Source organism: Nanorana parkeri, unplaced genomic scaffold (assembly GCF_000935625.1).
Source record: "Nanorana parkeri isolate BGI_ZX_2015 unplaced genomic scaffold, ASM93562v1 scaffold949, whole genome shotgun sequence".
NCBI classification, from domain to species: domain Eukaryota; kingdom Metazoa; phylum Chordata; class Amphibia; order Anura; family Dicroglossidae; genus Nanorana; species Nanorana parkeri.
Window position 1 is genome coordinate 122,708 of NW_017307217.1, and position 20,751 is coordinate 143,458.

The window sequence follows — 20,751 nt, forward strand, 5'->3', positions numbered from 1 at the left end:
GTTGTGCTGTGGCTGCATGTGTAATGTCCTGTGTTCTTTGTGCTGTGGCTGTATGCGTAATGTCCTGTGCGTTGTGCTGTGGCTGCATGTGCAATGTCCTGTGTTCTTTGTGCTGTGGCTGTATGCATAATGTCCTGTGCGTTGTGCTGTGTCTGCATGTGTAATGTCCTGTGTTCTTTGTGCTGTGGCTGCATGCGTAATGTCCTGTGCGTTGTGCTGTGGGCGCATGTGTAATGTTCTGTGTTATTTGTGCTGTGGCTGTATGCGTAATGTCCTGTGCGTTGTGCTGTGGCTGCATGTGTAATGTCCTGTGTTCTTTGTGCTGTGGCTGCATGCGTAATGTCCTGTGGGTTGTGCTGTGGGCGCATGTGTAATGTTCTGTGTTCTTTGTGCTGTGGCTGTATGCGTAATGTCCAGTGCGTTGTGCTGTGGCTGCATGTGTAATGTCCTGTGTTCTTTGTGCTGTGGCTGTATGCGTAATGTCCTGTGTTCTTTGTGCTGTGGCTGTATGTGTAATGTACTGTGCCCCGTGCGTTGTGCTGGTGTGTGTTGTGCCCTGTTTGTGTTTGTTTTGGTTATGCAGGGCAACTAGTGGCGAGTAACTTTTCAGGCCTGGCTAGTGGCTCATGACCTGAAATTTTGAGCCCTGTATATATACATCCATACATACACATACATTTTAAATCTTATCTTTCTAGTTGTTTCTTTTTAGCAGGATTATATTCAGGAATCTATAGGCAGCTTCTACTGCTTAGAATAGATAGCAATTAGCAGATAAGGACAGACTGAGGAACAGTATTTTTTATTGTGCATTAACATTCAATGCACCATAGAAATCTGACAACACAACACAGTACAGGCAGGTCTAATCTCTCCAGCCCCCTCCTTAATGTTGCATAAAAAGTGGAAGCTAACTATGGTTCTTCAGGAAGTAAAAAGATAAGAAGCAATTTTATTTTTTTAAAGTTATGCTATGGGAAATTTGTTATGTCAATGTGGCTGCAAACGTGGAAATACAGTTTAATATCATGACTACTGCTTTGTCAAAATGACATGGATTCACCTAAATACATTATCATGCCCTCATTAGAAATCTCATCTACATCTCCCAATACTTGAGGCATTTCTTTTACACCACCTCACTTGGGTATTTTAAGATAAGACATATAAACATACTGTAGATACCTAGGTAATAATATGTGTGGGGTTCTGTTGTGTGATATAAACTATATAGTGCACACTCTTAGGGTGCAAAATATTGTGAATTGAACACTATGACACTTTGAAATTGTAAATTCCTTCTTTCTTTTATACTTGTTTTCAGAGTTTTATTTAATGTGGTTAAAATAAAAACATTCTACATTTTATATACTGGTGTTCACAGTTTGGTACTGTTAAAGTTCCACAAAACCGGGTAAGGTGGTATAAAAGTTTCTGCAAATATGCATATGCGTGTGGGTGCCAACAATTTCTAACTTAACAATTTCAGTTATCATACCTGTATACCCCTTATGGGCCAGAACAATTTTTATATCTCCACTATGGGCCTGTTTGTTCAACAATAACAAAGTAATACATGCATCAGTGTTTTGGGGGGAAACTTGGGCTTCTTTTTATTTTGCACAAAATATTTTATATGGAATCTAAAAACAAAAAGGCATAACAAATAAAAAAAATTGAATTTTTTTCTGTTTTGACCAATGTTCGTAAAAAAAAATATTCTTACTGTAAAAAAGCATACTTTTGCATCCTGCTTAAAATTACACCAAAATGATGTTTTTGGTACAAAGCATGACAAAGTTATTTGCAAATGGAAAACAAAACTATTGCTTTTAATTTTGCACATCTTCTTGTTATGTGACCCTAAAAAGCAAAAAAAAACAATTAATTATATAATTAGTATTACAAAAAATAGGTAAAATAATAGCTATGGGGAGAAGGAGAAAAGTGAAGAAATGATAAAGAACTTATTTTTTTGCTGGAGAAGAACAATGTCCATATTTTAATACACTGTAGTTTAAAATTTGTTCTAAAACTTTTTTTAAAAATAGTTTTTTAACCACTTACCGTCCGCCCGTTGTAAAAAAACGGACGGACGGCACTGCAGCATTGGTGGGTTGCCGTCTCCAGACGGCATTTTTTTTCTGCTCGCGCGCGCCCCCTAGCGGGCACGCACGGGCAGAGAAGACCCGACCAATGCAAACACCCGTTACCGGGTGTTTCACATATAGATGATCGGCGGCTCCATAGCCCGCCGATTGTCTATATGTGCTCGTTTTTTCGGCACCCCCGCCGGTTTTTTTGCCCCTGACCCCTCACCTTCAATCCCGGGATCCGCTGCCCCATCTGTGGCCCGGGACATGTTTAACTCCCTCTACCCCCACGTTTACGCACCAATAAACGTAAATACGCGTCCGGTGCCCCAGCGCGCAAAAACGACAATTGCGCTACACATGTTACATATTCCCGCGAACGTCGCAGTGAGAGCAATCATTTTAGGGCCATCAATCACTGATAACACTAAACTGATGAGCGGTAACAGCTTTTAAAGCGTCGCCTATGGCCAATTTTGGGTATTATCGTTTTTTGAGGTTTCGCGCACGCAATTTTAAGGCTTGACATGTTTGGTGTCTTTTTACCCGACGTGACCCCGTCTTTTATATTTTACCAAAAAATTGGGTAATAATAAATGTTTTATCATTTAATATAGGGGAAACTGTTTTTTTTTTTTAATTTCGGTAATTTTACCTTAATATAGTAAAAAATCTAAATCCCAGTGGTGAATAAATACCACCAAAAGAAAGCTCTATCTGTCCCCAAAAAAGGGTATAAAATTCATTTCAGTACAGCGTTGCATGACGGAATAAATGTCAGTCAAAGTACCGCAGCGCTGAATACTGAAAAATGGCCTGGATGGGAAGGGGGTTTAACACCGCGGATGTCAACTGGTTAAATAAAATGCACTAAAACTTTGTCTTTAAGTTATCCTCAATCCCTGTGTAACAAGGAAAGATAATCGGTCTGTTCACTGGAGCTTTCCGATCGGCAGTGATTTAGGAAAACCCTTGCATGTTATGCAGTGCCATAATGCGGACACTGCAGAATTAAAGATACTTCCTCTTATAGAATGGCATATTTGTAGATTCACTACGGAAAAGATAACGTAAGGCAGCCCTGGTTAGCAAACAATCTTCTAAACAGTTCTTAGTCCAAAATGTGGGATAATCCCATGTTTTGAGTATTTCAAAAATAAGATTAAAAGCAAATATATTATGTAGTAGATTTATAAAATGAAATTACAATAATTGTGATTCAGAATGTATATTGTTCTAATTGCAGACAAACCCTACTTTTTATGGGTTTTTTTGTACATTCTGGACATCAGTGCAAGCCTCTGTATGATATGAAGCCTGTGGATGAGTTTTGACTAGATGATCTCACATAAATATACTGATGGTAGAGATATGTTGCCATACCCCATATCATTTTGATTGGTTGATGCTGATCATATAATCAGACATAACAAATACTGTTGGGAGTAAATGCTATTATATGTGCTATCTTGAGAATAAACACAATCTGCAAATCTAAACATCAGTTACATTCTGTTCTATGTCTGTGAGGACCATTGATGTCTCACAACTAGTAGAATGTATGGGCTCCCCAGGGGTTCAAAATCTAATAAGTGACCATTTTTGGGGATTTTAAGTATTTTGCCACATGACACTCCCAAATTGCAATTCCTTTGGGTTTATTACACTGACAACAGCTATTAAGAGGGTGGTTAACCAAAGCATGAGCAGTATGAGTGGCAGAGCTCAAAGAAACTAGTATTCAGGCAGCGTCAAATGACAGGCACAGGTCCGAGTAGTCTATATCCTGGCAGAGATATAGAAGACACAAGACACAATGGATAATATTATTAAATTAATATTATTAATTTTATAGAAGACACAATGCCAAGGATAAAGTCTGTCATAACAAGAGTAGCATTTCGGATTCAAAGCACAAACAAAGCTCAGAAGGACCAGTAAGAAATGTTTGCATATACCATTTAACCCAGAAGTTGGTGCATTTAAAAGCCTAGTAACAGTGTGCCCAGCTACTATAACTCAGATAAACAAATCTGTGGTGCCTTTACCCAGGGCTGTAGCTACCATGGGGCGAGTGAGGCACTCGCCTCAGGCGCAGCTGACAGGGGGCGCAGCCAGGGCCGGTCTGGCTGCGCCCCCTTGTCCCTGTTGCCATTGCAAGCACAGGGCACCATTGGCAACAGGGGCGCCAAGCAGCCAACACAGCCACGGCTTGGCTGGGAGAACAGGAGCAGCACAGGCTGCAGCTATTCCTCAGATCCCTGCTGCTCTCCCCCATCTGTATGGGCAGAGACTCTTTGTCCTCAACCTTTTTTTCTATTTCAAAAGGGAAATGTTTAGGGTTTAGACCCCTAATATTGCCCCAAAGCCCCCCAACGGTGGAAATAATTAATTATAAAATGAATTTAAAAAAACACCCCCCCCCCAACAAAAGGAGCTAGCTACGGCTCTGCCTTTACCCTTTACTGCATGCACAGACAAAATTTTATGATACACTGCTGGATAATGACCAATGACAGTCTTTCAGGGGGCTGTATTAAATGTAAGCATTGTTTTTTTAGGAATAATTGCAGCTCCAAACCAACAGCAAATCCATAAGTCTCCAATACTTAATAATACATGCACCATAATACAAACAACTTCTTGCCTTATGTCATGTAGCCATAAAATGTAAAGTGACCAGTACTTAGGCCCATAGTGAACATGAACACAGGTCACTGAATTGCCAATGGCAGGTGTGTCTGCAGTCTTCCTTCTGTCTGCAAAAGGATTGATGAGTGTAGGTAATATTTTGGTGAAACCTAGCAGGGATGTAAAGATTAAGCCAAATGTGACTCAGGACAAGCCTGGTTTGCACTACTTCCTGTTGATGAGACTGAGAATCGTACCTCATATGCTTACCTACATTGCCACCCTGGTGAGGGCAAAAGTGTTAATAACTGGCTGGGCACATTATAAGCCAGTATTTCCATAGGCCCAGGTATGCATTATGGGATGGGGAAGGGGAGAATGCATATTTACCTCATTACCCAGAATCAGGTTATTTTAAGAAGCTTTTGGTATGATATGGACCTTAAAGTGATATTAAAGTTAAAACGTATTTAAGCTATTATAACTGCTGATGAAATCACTTACAGTGGATGCTGCTCCTTGATGTATATAAGATTTATTTTCCTGCAATATCAGCTGGTCCCCAGAGCATTGTGCCCTTATTTCCTGTTTTAGAGTGGCTCCTTTGCCTTGCAGGGTCCTTTTGAGCCACCCTTGTGTCTGCTAGTAAGCTGTGTGTCTCCAAAAACACACAGGCAAAGCAAGGCAAGCTACTTCCCTTCCACATACGGTAGGTTTTGACTTATTGCTAAGCCCTTCCCTACTACTCATCATACGGATGACATGTTTGCTGTAAGCAATTTATATTTTTGATATTTGTATGTAAAACAGACAAACAACAAAAATATCCCCACTGTTAAGATTATCCAAAACATATTTAGTAAATGAGTGTATATGTTACTCTGAATCTTTGCTCCATTATGTGGAAACTCTTCTTCCTAACTCTGTGAAAGCTGAACAGGTCTGATGAAGGTAAAAAGCTGCTAAAAAGTACTGAATATTTTTTATACTTCTTGCAGTGAACTGTCCTGTCTGTAAGCAAGCTGTAGTCAAGATGGCATATATATAATTAGGTTGATCTACTATAGGAGCAGAGACTGTTCACTAAACTTAGTAAATAGGGTGTAGCTGTGTTTACTTCAATTATCCAATCATGCGCAAAAAAAATAAATGAAATTTTCAATGTGAATATTAACTTTGCCAACCAAAGTTTCTGCACCTTTAGTAACTCAACTCTAATGTATGAGGAAGCCAGGCACATATCATGTACCATATGTTAAATAGTAATTTGTTTAATTTGTGTGATAATTTAATAATGGAATAATTATTTTAATTTATCTTAATGTATTTATGTTGACATCAAATACCTAACCATGTAGAGAGGAATTTAAAAAATAGGAACTTTATTTTTACATAACTGTATTCCCTGAGCCAACAGCTAATTAATTTGCAGTTCTGTACCTGGAACTCTTATAAATTATGTATCTGTCCGAACTCCCTACACTACATATTGCTTACCTCCACAGTTCTATATTTAAAAAAAATATCCTACATTAAAATTAAACAAGCGTTCTTCAGTTTTCTTTTCTTCCCATGTGGTGGATCAAAATGTGCACCATTATTAAATCACTGTACTTTTTATCTACAGTGTTGTTGAGTAGTTTATATAAGTATCCTAAAAGCTATTATTTTCCAAAGAATAAAATCAAAATAGCGTGGCTTGGATTTTTTTTATTATTTCATATATATTCATACTGTATGTGGTGGATTCTAAAAAAAACACACCAAGCACTTGATGCATTGCTTACCAAACACATATTGTGCAAGGAAATATTCAAGGTCTACATTATGTTCTACAAAGGTTAGTGTCATTGAACCTCTTGTTATATGGGCAGAACAATACAAATTCCAAATAAAATCTGAAACTTCCAATTTCTAAGAAAAGAAACCAAAAAAACAGAAATCTACATTTCAGGCTATTTTAATGACCATTTAATAATAATTTAAAAAAATCCTGTGTGCTACTTTAGACTAAAAAGTTCTTTTAAATGTCATATAATCTGCTTACGCACTGATGTCGTTAAAAGCAAAGCAAGCTATAAAAATAGCACTTTTTGATTTCAAGCCTGCTGGATGATTTATAGGTTTCCAGAAACATTAACCTTAGATCTGAAGACTGAAATGTGAGGAGTAACAGATTGCTTTATCTGCTGCGTTATTCATTTCTTCCTACATTTCTATACAAAAAAGTGCTAATTGGTCCTGTGTCTCAGAAAGATTTTGTATTGTGTTATTTAGGAATGGGTGGTAATTAATGCAGAAATGTTTGTTAACTGCATTCTGTAAAAATTCACAGACAATGTGGCAAATGCCCACATTCTGTCTCTGTTTCTGTCTCTCCCACTCCTTCTTGTAGTGTCAGTAAAATATGTCAGAAGCTAAAAAAGGGACAATAATGCTCTAGCTATATAAAAAAAAAGCTTGTTACATTTTCAACACTGAAGAGCGGAGAAAGTCAGTCTTAGACTTCAGCTCCTTTCTTCATGTAATAATAGCTGCAGCTTTTTATCATTACATCTGCTTTTGTGGTCTGACACTTGAAAAGTGCACACAATGCCACAATACTACAGAACATGTAATGTACTAATTTCAGAGTCCAGCGTGATGCTTTCAAGCTGTGTGAGTCCTGGGTCTAATTCATCCCACCCTCTGCTACTGCTCAATGCTGTACTGGTAATGCCTTCTACATTGCATAAAAGATCTAGAGAAAGCCAAATAGCATTTGTTTTTAAATCACCTATAACTTTGATAGTAAACCAATGGGACTCTTCCGCACGAGCCCTGCGGCGTTGGTCGTGGGAGTGCGGACAGGGGGCTTATTCACATCAGAGTACCCCTTTAACAAAGTGGGCACCCAGATGCGGCCCCCACCCCTTGTGAATGAGTAAAGGGTACTTGTACTCCTACCTATTCAATAAAGGGTTAAATAAATGTTTTAAAAAAGAGACCAGACTTTTGAAAAAATCCTTTAATTTCAAAAATTTAATTTTAATCCTTTAATTTCAAAAAATCAAAAAAACAAAAGACATGTTTTTGACAAGTTTTTTTATTTAAAAAAAAAACAAAACATAAATGGATCCAACAACGTAATCCAGGGTCAATCATGACATCCAGCGTTGTCCACGACGACTCGCCGGAAAAAATGAAAAATAAATAAATAGAAATAATAAAAAAAACGACGCCAGCCGACTCAGCCGCTCACAACGAACTCCCGCCGCCGAATGGCATTCTGCCAGACACCGGCAAAATATAAACGTCTGGGAGAAGCTAGCAGTGACAGATAGTTAGCTCTGCCCAACTGTTTCCAGTTGTACGGCATCTGACAGGTGACCCATGATTGGGCAAATTTATCACACCTTTTGGGCAAAGTCATCACACCTTTGCCCAATCATGGTTCTTACAGAGTACTATGCCCTGATATGGCAAAGTCTTGCACCTGGACAAAAAAGAGGGTAACAGTGTTTTACCAGAGAGAACACTGTAAAAAGAGGTTATTAAATTGACCGAGACCTATAGTTATATAAAAAATATAAACTTTATTGAATACAAAATAATATTTACGGTGTCTGCTAGCTCACTTCTCAAATTACTAGTAAAAGAACAGCGTTGTTCATGACACTCATACTCCCATTCAATCATACAAACTAAGTGTTCCCACAAACTTGGCAGTGTTTGATTTCTTAACAGTTTCCTAAAACAGGGATATCCTTGATTTTACACTTGTTTCTACTCAATAACTATGTTCCTGCTTAGCGTACAGCTCACAAGGCATTGTGCGGTGCAGAGTGCCTTGTGGGGCGCTCGGCCGTGAGCAGCCCGCCGAACGCCTTGATAGTTCGTGTATTCGCCAAACACACGAACTGCCCATGTTCGAGTCGAACTCTTCCTCGACCCGAACATCGAGCCCATCCCTAGTGGTCAGTCCCTTTTATATTTTAGTTTTTGGAAATTGTGGAGTTTCTTATATTTCTCATGAACTCCAGTGTTGTTTGTACCCAGGTCTCCACACATTCTGCATCTATTGCAAGGGGTCCCACACTCCAAGCTGGATTTGTATTTATTTATTTATTTTATTTTGCAGAATGCAAAAACAGATGTGGGATTACTACAAATTCTAAGTGAACATAGACTAAGCGAATGAGAACTCAAAATAAGTGATTCAGTTTATCAGATTTCATTTATAATCTTCTGACGGAAAGTATTTTAAAGTCAATTAAAAGTCAATTCTGTTGTGGTATTGAAACACACTGCCCACATAACGGATGAGATTACTGGTTTGGGACAGGTGAATACAAAATCCACTTTAACTGCAACCATTTTAAATGAATGAAAGTGATCAAGCACACAGCAGCATTGAAAGTTCACATATGCTAACAATATGCAGATTCTAGAATAAAATAACAGATTAAAATAGGTTAAACAAACATTGATTTTTCCACTGCTAAATATATAGCGGCATCTAATTCAAAGAAATTATCTATGTATAGTATTATTTACTAATCTGCACTAAGCATATATACAGCCTAATCAGCAAAAAATAATTTTATGCTCCTGTGAAATCCTAGTTTGCCTAAAATTTTGGTAGCTGGATGTTCTCTGACTGGAAATAAACTGTAATGGGGGGCATTTATCAAAACGTGAGCAGACAGAATCTGGAGCCGTTGCCAATAGCAACCAATCAGATTCTCTCTTCAGTTTGTTCAGTTAAGATTTGAAAATGAAAGAGAGATGATGATTGGTTGCCATACACAGCTGCTGCTCCAGATTTTGTCTGCCCCAGTTTTGATAAATCCCCCTTAATGTATATTATGGACATTAAGATTTGTCTTCAAAAGAATGAACCCAAGCAAGTGCTAGAATCTATCTGCACAACTGCAACCAATCGCCTGCCTTTTTTTATTTGTACACATCAGAAGGGATATGTTAACTGCAAGCTGATTGACTGAAAATTGTAGCAGAGACAGCTCTGAAGGGCGATGGCGTTGTGTGACAACATATCCTTTGGAATACCTCATAAGTGATACAAACGAATCATTAAAGCCCACAGTAAAGTGTTTGAAAATTCTTAAGACGCTGCATGCATATTTAAACATTAACATTATAATTTACTTTTCTCAATGATCTATAGTGTATCATGCAACTGTATAATATTTCCATACATTACTATTTTTCCCAACACCATAACTCACAGCCATCTCTCAATAAAATATTTTGCAGAGTTCTTGGGTCAGGTTCTCTACTTTCATGCAACCTTCTTTTACACTTTGTAAGATATCGTTGTCTCCTAAAACTGTGCTGTACCACTCCAGTCCTTGACATACCATCTTTTTTCTTTTTGCCCTGCTGTGCTTTGACTGGGGAGATGAATGGAAGGAGAGCAAAATGTCTGCACTTCATCAGACACAGGTGGCCAATAAAATGCTACTGTAGCCTGCCAGGAATAAAATCTGCCAAGACTTCAGCAAGGCATTGTTTCATGTCCTTTCTGAGTGAAATAAGGTCACTACATCCCTAAAAGATATTCTATTAACAGAGATACAGAGTAAAACACAACAACTAGCTTGTGGGATCTATTTTACATTGCATTCTTATTCTGAATCTTTAGTTAAATAAATATATAAAAAGATGGAAAATGTATAAGTATCACAAATGCCCATCCAAGCAAACATCTTAAAAATATAGGTTTAAAAGTGAAGTTTGAGCAGTGCTCAAGCAGTATACTATATGATAGATAGATAGATAGATAGATAGATAGATAGATAGATAGATAGATAGATAGATAGATAGATAGATAGATAGATAGGATAGATAGAATGCCCTGATCACGTAGGTAAAACACACATATCAGCCTATATAGCTGGTGTCTTTATGAAACATTCACAGGTAATAAATACATTTCACCACATTATTATTATTCTTACTATTATACAGGATTTATATAGCGCCAACAGTTTGCGCAGCGCATTGCAATATAAGGAATCACAATACAATTCAAGACAAGATGGTAAGGAGGGCCCCGCGTGAGGGCTTACAATCTAAAACATAACAAGTCAATACATATATTCAAATAACTTTAACAAGATGGCTACATATCAGCTATAAGTCATCAGCAACTTTTTAAAGCCACTCATCATCTTTTAGGCCACTGGGAAGACAGAACTTCCTAAGAGTGATGTTCTGCATAGTGATACTACATCATTAATAGGGATTATGGAATGTATTTGGATTCAGTTTGTGAACCCCATTGAAGGCTACAGGGGCAAATCTTAATAATCAATTATGGCCAAAAGGGCACAGAGAGCAGGGCACTGCCATGGGGAACATGCATCAATCCCAAAAAAAATACCATACAGCAGGAAGAGTGTCCTCCTTATTCTGCAACTCCAATGGTGACACGGGAAAAACACGAACCCTTTCAATTACATTCCTAGTAGACGACTTTAAGCAGTATGTGGTGTTATAGTGCAGTACCAGAAACAGGAACCATACCGCACTCCTTACCGGGATTCCCACTTAATGAAGATGGGTGCTCGAAATGACCGCGGATGGAGCCGCCACACAACAATAGAAAAACGTCACCAGCATACCGCAAGTTGAAAAGAGCAAAGTGTAAATGTATTGCCAATAGCTGTATCTTATTGGCAGGGGCTTTCGGGGCCACGCAGGGTCCCATTCATCAGGCTTAGATCGCTAAACGCTTCACACCAAAACACAACATTCTCCTAACCCCTTCCATTCCTGTACCCCAATTCAAAATATTCCAAACATAGACTTGAGAAATGTGTTTGGTAGAAACTGGCTAGCTTCAGGACAGTACATGAGCACTTGAAATGACAGAAAATTTAAAGAGACAAGGGGATAGAGCTCTCACCAAAAGCATGGTCAGCCTGTGTGGCCCCTGAGCAGCGAGAGGGTGCCTTGTGTGCAAAATCAGTAGGTAGATGGTAACCCAGGACTTAGCTGACTTTGGGGTGTAGAGTTACAGCAGTAATGTGCTTCCAGGAAGCTGGAGGCAGAGTCCCAGGAGCAGCAGGAAGCATGTGGTTATGCTAATCGAGTGCCAGGAAGAGAGAAAATGGTGGCCATGTGTAGTACAGTACCTGGAATACCAGGCATGGGACAGCATGCGGGAAACATGCTAGAAAAATCTTGTACAAAAACTATAGTAAAAATAGTGTAAAAGAGATTACTTCTCTCAGGGCTGAGGGAAGGCATCCATCATCTATGGACACCAGTAAAAAACTAAGGCAGGCTAGGAGTGGGCTGGGTTATGTAGGGCAGTTCTGCAGCTTTGGTTGATTTGCCAGAGTCTAGTCAGCTAATGGTAACTACGTAGCCCAGAGGTCTAAGAATCAAAGGAGAACTATGGGGTGAGTAAATTACACTCATTCCCATAGTTAGAGTGCAAACTGTCACACGTAGGCTCTACTGATTGGGAAGTGAGTGAACACATACCATCACTCGCTCACTTCTCGATCATCTCCCTGCAGAGAGTGGTGACTGTCAGTCGAATTCCCCCCTCCCCTTTCCGATCCTCCAGCACTGACTGTAGGAACGGAGGGGAGAGGGGGCGGGCACAGCTGGCTCTGCCTCTACATAGGCAGCGCCCGATGTCAATCAGCCAGCAGAGTGGATCTCCACAGTATTGTTGGGACTTGTCCCAGCTGCTCCACTCTCAGCATATAGCGGGCAATAGCCCGCTATATACTGAGTTTTGGGACACGGGAGGATGTTAGTATATGTCCTCCTGTGACCCTAAAGAGAACTATGGGAAAAAAAGGTTACCCCATAGTTCTCTTAACTCCCTGTGTCCTGTGATGTACGATCAAGAAATATATTCAATATAGTTATATATGTTTTGCATTTTGAGTATTTCTTGGAATGATGCCACTCCGTCTTAATATTACCTCCCTCACTTTGAATTGTTATTCAAAGTGAAACATTTTCAGGTGATCTTATAATAAGTGCAACCTTGATTGTAGACTTATTTATATTTTATGTTTTCTGCCTGCTAACTATTTGGATCTGTGGTTGGCAGTGTAGTAACTGTAACGTGCCTATTCGATTAGTAGTTTGTGATTAGTGAAATGGTAACTCCTTTAGATTGGCTATTTCAGCAACTCAAAATGTTGGGAACTGCTATTCCTCACTGCATTGCATACATTGTCCAATCCATGCCCTGTCATTATATGTTGTGCACAATGGCCCCTGTTTTTATAACACTGTTACCAGTTGATTGTTCATGCCCTAATACTCCATGGTCATGGACCGTAGCTTAATACTCCAAAGACATGGACCATTTGTGTAGCTATTCATGTTCACATTATTTTGTATGATTTATATAATTTTTTTAATTGATTTAACTTATGAGCTCTTTTGTTTTCCAAAAAAAAAGCTCAATTTGTATATAATTAAATATTTTATATATACACATACATGTTAACAAACAAACAAAATGTTTGTTAACATAAGCACATCACCAGAAGTCATTACATTGATCAGAACAATAATACACAAAAGGAGCTTGTTACTTATTATTGATTTACAGTCATTAGCAGATGGAAATTCAAGAAAAAAAGTTTTCTGACTGTAACTGTAATTAAATGCTCAATGACACAGTCTTCATTTTTGTGATTTATATGATAAGAGATAAGGCTTAGGTGGCCCCATGCCACTGGGTCTGCCACGTGATGTTGGTAATGGAACCATGCAGTTATCAGGTATTCAGTTATCAGGTGGGAAATCAACCAGCTACTCACTGCTAGAGGAACCCCAAGCAACCTCTGGGGGAACCCTAGTTAGGAAAGGGGCTGATTTAGACTATGGGGTCTATTCACTATGCTGCCAAGGGCAGCCGAGTGAATGACCGATCAGAAGAAGTGCAACTTTGCCCGCCAGTCTGAACTTCCAGGAGAAGGAAGGATTATTTTTTCTGAACGATTTGGTGTTCATACCACCCGAGGTTCGTGTCGTGGTTCTTCAGATGTGTCATGATCATCAACTGGCAGGTCACTTCGGAGTTCGCAAGACGATTGACTTGGTGCGGCTGTCCTTCTGGTGGCCGGGGTTGAGGAAGGATTGCCTGTCGTACGTCCGCTCTTGTGTCATCTGCCTCCGTAACAAAAGAAAACTCCTGGGAACCTGATTCCAATGTTCACGGTCCAATGCTGGTTCGAAAGTTTTTTCAGACTCATCCTCTCACTGCAGCCCGATTGGGCATCCGGAGGTTGCCCATTAGGGGGGGGCACTGTAAAGGCACGATTGCAAACCGCAAGAATCGCGGCAAACTGCGCATGCGCGAGAATCGAGGCAAACTGCGCATGTGCGAGAATCGCGGCAAACTGCGCATGCGCGAGAATCAGGGCAAACTGCGCAAGATGCACGGGAGAACGCACAGGAAGTGAGGTAACTCTCTGTGAGCCTTGGGACTATAAAAGGAGGAGCCAGCCTCTCTGGCATTGCTGATGGTCTTGTCAGCTTAGTGTTGTGCCTGTGTTCTGTATCTGTTACTTTAGCCTGCCTTGACTCGGATTGCTCTGGACTATTCTCTGCTTGCTGCCAGCCCCTGACCTCGGCTTGTTTCCTGGATATTGAGTTTGCCTTACGATTTTGTACCTCGCCTGCCCGACCGGATTTGACCTTGGCTTCCTGACTTCTCTCCGCTGTTGTCTCCACGCAGTGGGTGTTTCCAGCCTACGGCACTCGTGCTCCTCGTTGCCCTGCACCCTTCTGTTCCCAACTCCAGGGGTCGCAGGACACGATTCGCAAGAGACGCCTTCCCATCTTCCAGTCTCAGCCTCAGGTTCGTGATACCCTGGTTAGCAACCAGGGACGCTGATCTCTCTGAAAGTGGCCGGAGCCAGCCGTAAGATCACGGCTGGCTCCGCCCAGCTGTCAGAAGCAGGCTGTCGGCCGGCCAGCTTTGGCTTTCTGCACGGCTCAGCCGAGCCGATGCATATGCGACCGGCTCGACTGAGCCGCTCGGCCATGATCGGGAGCTGTACGGGCTATTGTGAATAGCCCGTACAGCACCCCCTCGGTTCTACTGAACCGAAGGGGTCCTGGGGCCGAAGCTAGCCGAAGGATCGGCCGAAGCTACGGCCAGATCCCTCGGCAGCTTCGTGAATAGACCCCTATGGCTTTCAGAAGAAGTTAAGAATTTCCAGCCTTGCTAGCTTTGCTGTTTTTGTTCTACTTTTTGCCAAATGTGTGCCCATTCACTGAATAGGAAACATAGAAAAAGCTATGCAAAAAGAAAAATAGCAGGTCAGCTCGTGGTGAGTTGCGTCATAAGAAACCAAAAAGCCATGCTCTGTAAAAGGGTTGGTTATGTTCTATGTGCAACAGAGTTATGGTTTAACCACTTTGGTCTTACTGTATTATAGATTAATACGATGGACATGGCTCACCTCTAGAGTACAACCTGAACACCTGATATTCCCATGGATATCTGGGCCTGCAGACTGGACTAGGGGGTGTGATCTAGTCCAGACATAAAACAGTGGATCAAGTTTTGAGTCTTTTACAAATTGGCAATGAAGCTAATTTCTAACGGTGAATATTTCTACGGGTAACAGCACAGTAATGGAGTTGCTGTACATTGAAAATAATTAATATGTAATTGGCTACTGTGCATTACAGAACCGTGATATGACTGTTGTAGAGCTGTGGGGCATCAGTATTTGCTATGGGCCACAGCAGGCATATCACTGTGCTGTAACATTTTGCAAACAATCACAAATTGGTGCTGCTGTTCATTAATGAGGCATAATAAGTGAATGGATGCTTTGGAAAGTGATGTAATTTCCTTAGACTGGTGTCACAAAATTGTGTCTGCTATTGGTTGACAGTGGTATAGCTGCAATGCCTTGATGGGCAGGATCCAGTGAATGGTTGCTATGGTTAACAGCATACTGATGCTTTTAACATATTTTAGACGGACAATGTTTTTGCAATCAAGAACAGCTGACATTTTTGTGGATGCAAGGGAACTCATAAAGGGAGTGTTATGCCCTGTCTGGTACTAAGAGCATCCCAGAAGCCCCAGAACAGCCATTAAGCATTACGCGCTGCCATGCCAGTTTTCTTAGAAAGGATCAGAGCACTGAATGGAGGATAATCTCTGACTTCAAAGCTGCAAGTGATCATGACAGTCCTGAGTGCCCAGGGTGTGGGGTCTCCTGAGGCACACTATAAGCTACATGAAGGTATGTGCAGGCAGCTCTTAATAACAGCTTTTGGTTCCCGAGTTCAGTGGTAATTTTGTTCTTTTACTACAGGCTCACTTTATGCCATCACATCATTAAAATTACTAATTTATACATCAACCTTATAAGTGTTGATGAGTAAAACTTAAAAAGCACGTAGTGTAGTAGAAATAATGCTGTTGTTGTGCTTACAATTAGCTGTTTTAAAACCATTCCGCATGTCTTTTGACATCCCCTTGATTTTCAGGCCCAGGCTGTACATGGAGGTCTTTACCTCTGCCCAAGTATAATGTAAGCTCCCCCCCTTGGTACCTGTCACTCAAGTGTTAGATGCCAAAGCCTCCGCTGTTCCCTAAAGTTCTTTTACTTTACAGCAAATAAAGGGGTACAGCTTAGCATTGGGAAATCTCAAGCAAGGTGCATGAGGCCCCATGTACAACCTGGGCCAAGGATCTAAGAGGTACTTGCAGGCCCCAGAAAGTGCCTAGACTTCAGCATGATTAATACCTTAGAAATGTTTAGGGTAATTAAAATTCACCTTAGGGGAAAGAAGATAACTATTCTTGCTCCAAAACCCTGAGAAGAAATTTAATGAACCATAATGTCAATGGTCAATAGTTCTTTGAATATCCATTTTAGGTTTAAAATTGCCATGATCTCTCCACATAGATGAACACTTTTTACTCACATGAAATTGACACATCCAGTCCCTGCAGGTGGAGCTATCCATACAAAACTGAGATTTGTTGTTGGCAGGTGACTTACATGCGAAGCCACAACACTACACATGAACTGGGTTCCAAACTGGTGGTCAGACATAATACCTGCAGGAATAAAGAAAACAAGGTGAAAATAAAATCACAATATACATACTTGAATTACTTTACTCACGCATTAACATTCTAAGATAGTTTAAATATACAATACATGGGCAAAAAGAAATGGAATAGAAAAAACTAATTGGTTACAAACAATTAACTTAAAAGGAGCCTGCTTGACCAAAAAGCTAGACCATTAATTTTAACAAAACATTTCCAATAATATTACATGTGCATTTAATGTATTTTATATGTGTATTTACTTGTAGAAACCTCCCTAGTGTAGACATCTAAAATTCCTAAAAGTGCTTGGCGCCTGTTGATGTGATGTTAGCAGCCCTAGAAGACTCAAAGCTGTCACTCAAGTGACATTCCATAGTATACCCCTTCATTCCTCTCCTGGCAGCTACATGAAGGGCTATGTAGGAAGGAGCAGAGGTATTGGGCAAGCAAAGATAATCATTAGACTCTCTCAGAAGAGTAGAGAGCTATAATGTGCAAGGAGGGAGGGGGCTGGTAATTGTCTCCTGACATAGTTACATTTTCTCGCAAGTTCAAAGTCACATTGCAGGTAATTGAAAATATGCATTTAAAATACTTGCTCTTTTCAGTGGTTTTACCTGAAATGGTTTAAGTTAGTGACAGGATCTCTTTGCCATGTAAAGCCCAAACTTTTTCCCACTGCCTGTGTCCTGCTGGGGAGATTTAATTTCCCTTCCTGTCTTGGAGATGCAACAGGAAGTGAGATAAAAATGTCACCAAAGTGAGGACAATGCCCAATTTTGCCCAAGACAGCTGTTGATTGAGGATTTCTCCTCACTTCGTCCTCTCATGACAACTTAAAATTGTCAGATTTATCCTCACTTTCGATCTGAGTGACAATAGCTACAAGACAAAATTAGAGATGAATTTCACCAGTGGAGACAATAACAGCAATAAAAACTTGGCAGAGGATCTAACCTTAAAATAAAGCTTTGCCTTTACGTACATGCAAAACTATGGCATAATAACTTAACTCTAACATTTACCGTGTTTCCCCGAAAATAAGACCTACCCCGAAAATAAGACCTAGTACTATTTTTTGGAATTGCTAAAATATAAGACCTACCCTGAAAAAAAGACCTAGTTGTGACCATTCCCAGGGCCGGTGGTGGCATAAGGGGAACTTGAAGAGCCGCAGGAGAGAATCAGCGGTGCCAACTAAGCCAGCGCTAGAGGAAGCGAGGCGGCAGCGGAGGGAGCAGAGCCGCATAAGCCGATGGCTCCTGTCACAGGTGGAGTGCCTTTGGTATCAAACTTTCACCGGTAGCTTCGCCAAATTGCTTTTCTTTTGCCGACATCTGTCAGATGCTTCATTAGGAAGTACAGGTGAAACTCGGAAAATTAGAATATCGTGCAAAAGTTCATTTATTTCACTAATGCAACTTAGCCGTCTACCAGGAGATTTTGGAGCACTTTTTTGCTTTCTTCCACAGACGAGCTCTATGGGGATGCTGACTTCATTTTCCAGCAGGACTTGGCACCTGCCCACACTGCCAAAAAAATTCTGAAATTGTGGATCTGAGTTTTCATGAGCTGTAAGCCATAATCATCACAATTATGACAAATCACGGCTTGAACTATCTTGCTTTGCATGTAATGAGTCTATCTCATATATTAGTTTCACCTTTTAAGTTGCATTAGTGAAATAAATTAACTTTTGCACGATATTCTAATTTTTCGAGTTTCACCTGTAGGAGTCCGTCGCATGCGGATGTTGGATCGGCTGAGTCGAACTCCTTCTTCACTCTGGCAAAGCCAAACATGCAGAGACTATTCGGCTGACCGAAGGCAGCCGATGTACGGCTGAAATCAGCAGTACAAGACTGAAGTGAACAGCTGAACAGCATTCAGCTCACTTCACTTCAGCTGGGTTATTCACTCGGCTGCCTTCGGCAGCTTTGCGAATAACCCCATTAGAATTGTTAATATAGTATCATACAGGGATAAAACGAGGAACCAATGCTTGTTATCTTGAATCATTCATAATAATAAGTAATGTCCTATTCAAGATAAAGACCCTTGGGAATACAGGTGTCCGGTTTAAAGATCCAAAAAAACTCTTTCTTGGGCAGTAAAGTGACCCTATTCCCCCCTCTCGGAGGAGTGTCTACTCTTTCTATAATGTAGACTTTCAGAGAGGTGACATTACTATTGTGATGATCACAAAAGTGTCTTGCTACGTTTTTCTACTTGCGAGTTCTAATATTAGACAGATGATCTCTCATACGATCATACAGTCGTCTTGTAGTCTTCCCTACATATTGTACCTGACATTCAATTTAAGAGATAACAAAAATAACAAATGTGGTCTGACAATTCAAAAGTTTTAGAGAGATTGGTACCGGAATCACCCATAATACCCATCTTCCACCATCTTCCGAAAGTTCATAAGGAGGAGCAGACTGATAGTGGCAAGTATTGGATCTTTGTGTGAATCCTTTAGTGATGTCATAGATGTTCTCTTACAAACCACTTGTTAAGATTCAGCCCAGTTATGTTAGAAGTACCAAACACATTATACAATGTCTGGAGGTGTTTGAATAGACATGGAGGTGACATGTAATGTTGCTTCTCTTTACTCTAGCATCCCACATGTTTTAGTTATAGATGCATTGATGTATCATTTGGATTCATATACAGACTACTGTGATGATTTTAAACATTTTATTGGAGCCCCGGTTCATTTTTTGCTGACACAACTATTTCATGTTTGATAGTCAATATTATCTCTAAAGCTGTGACTCATAGATTAGTGCGACGTTCGCACCTACCTACACCAATCAATTAATGGGTTGGCGGGAGGAGTGCCACATCTTTGCAGATTTGAATCCTTTTTGGAAATATATACATTTGTTTGCTTGCTACATAGATGACGTGATTTTCATTGTGAACCAGGATTTGGATCTAAAGAGATGGTTACAATTTCTCAATGACAATAGGTTGAACTTGAGGTTCACCATGGAGGTGCACGACACAGTGATTAATTATCTAGATTTGACTTTGGTAGGAAATGTGGAAGAGGGGGCTGTGCAGATGTGTGCTTATCGTAAACCAACCTCAAATAATTTGTTATTGAGAACAGACGCCATCTTCCTCATGTGATGTGAGCTATACCTAAAAGACAGTTTGTCCGCATGAAGCGGAATTGTACTAGTTAAGCAGATTTCCACAGATAATCCTTAGATTTGGAAAGGCGTTTTGTGGAACGAGGCTACTCTCGCCCCCTAATAAGGTCAACTTATGAAGAGGTCTGTAGAATTCCTAGGAGAGATCTACTCAGAGATAAGAGGAATAAGATTCGGGGGGGAGGGGTTAACTTAGAGAAGATAGCAATTCCACAAATGACTGTTTTGCAGACTAAGGGCTGTTTAGGATGGTGTTAACTCGATATATATCTTACAATTTGAGGAGATTAAAAGGATTCTAAAAAGGTACATACCTGTTTTACATGGAGATATTGACCTCAAGAGGGTGTTAGAACCAGGGATGCATTTTGTAGCTAGGAAAGCACCCACTGTAGGAAATATTATTTCTCCCAGCCTCTTTAGTAGTAAGAATATGACTGATGGGAACTGGTTAAGAACCGTGGGGTTGTACAAATATAATTTGTCCAGATGTTCAAGTTGTGATATCCTAGGGGATGGTACATGTCAATGGTACAGCTTTTGAGATTAGCGAGTTAGTGAATTGCCAGACCACATTTGTTATTTACGTTATCTATTGTATTGAATGTCGGGTACAATATGTAGGGAAGACTACAAGACGACTGTGTGATCGTATAAGAGATCACCTGTCTAATATTAGAACTCAAAAGGAGACAAACATAGCAAGACACTTTCATGATCATTACAATAGTAATGTCACCTCTATGAAAGTCCAGATTATAGAAAGAGTAGACACTCCTCTGAGAGGGGGGGGGGG

At 40.2% G+C, this 20,751-nt stretch overlaps 1 protein-coding gene across 1 annotated transcript in view; it reads right to left on the bottom strand.

Moving 5' to 3' along the window:
* Positions 1-20,751, bottom strand: part of LOC108795226 (reelin-like) — a gene marked incomplete at its 3' end in the record, with an annotated part of 220,259 nt that overhangs the window by 121,418 nt on the left and 78,090 nt on the right. The window contains exon 3 of the mRNA XM_018566433.1: positions 16,659-16,794. Coding sequence (XP_018421935.1) covers positions 16,659-16,794 — 136 coding nt within the window. The remainder of the gene's footprint in view (positions 1-16,658; positions 16,795-20,751) is intronic.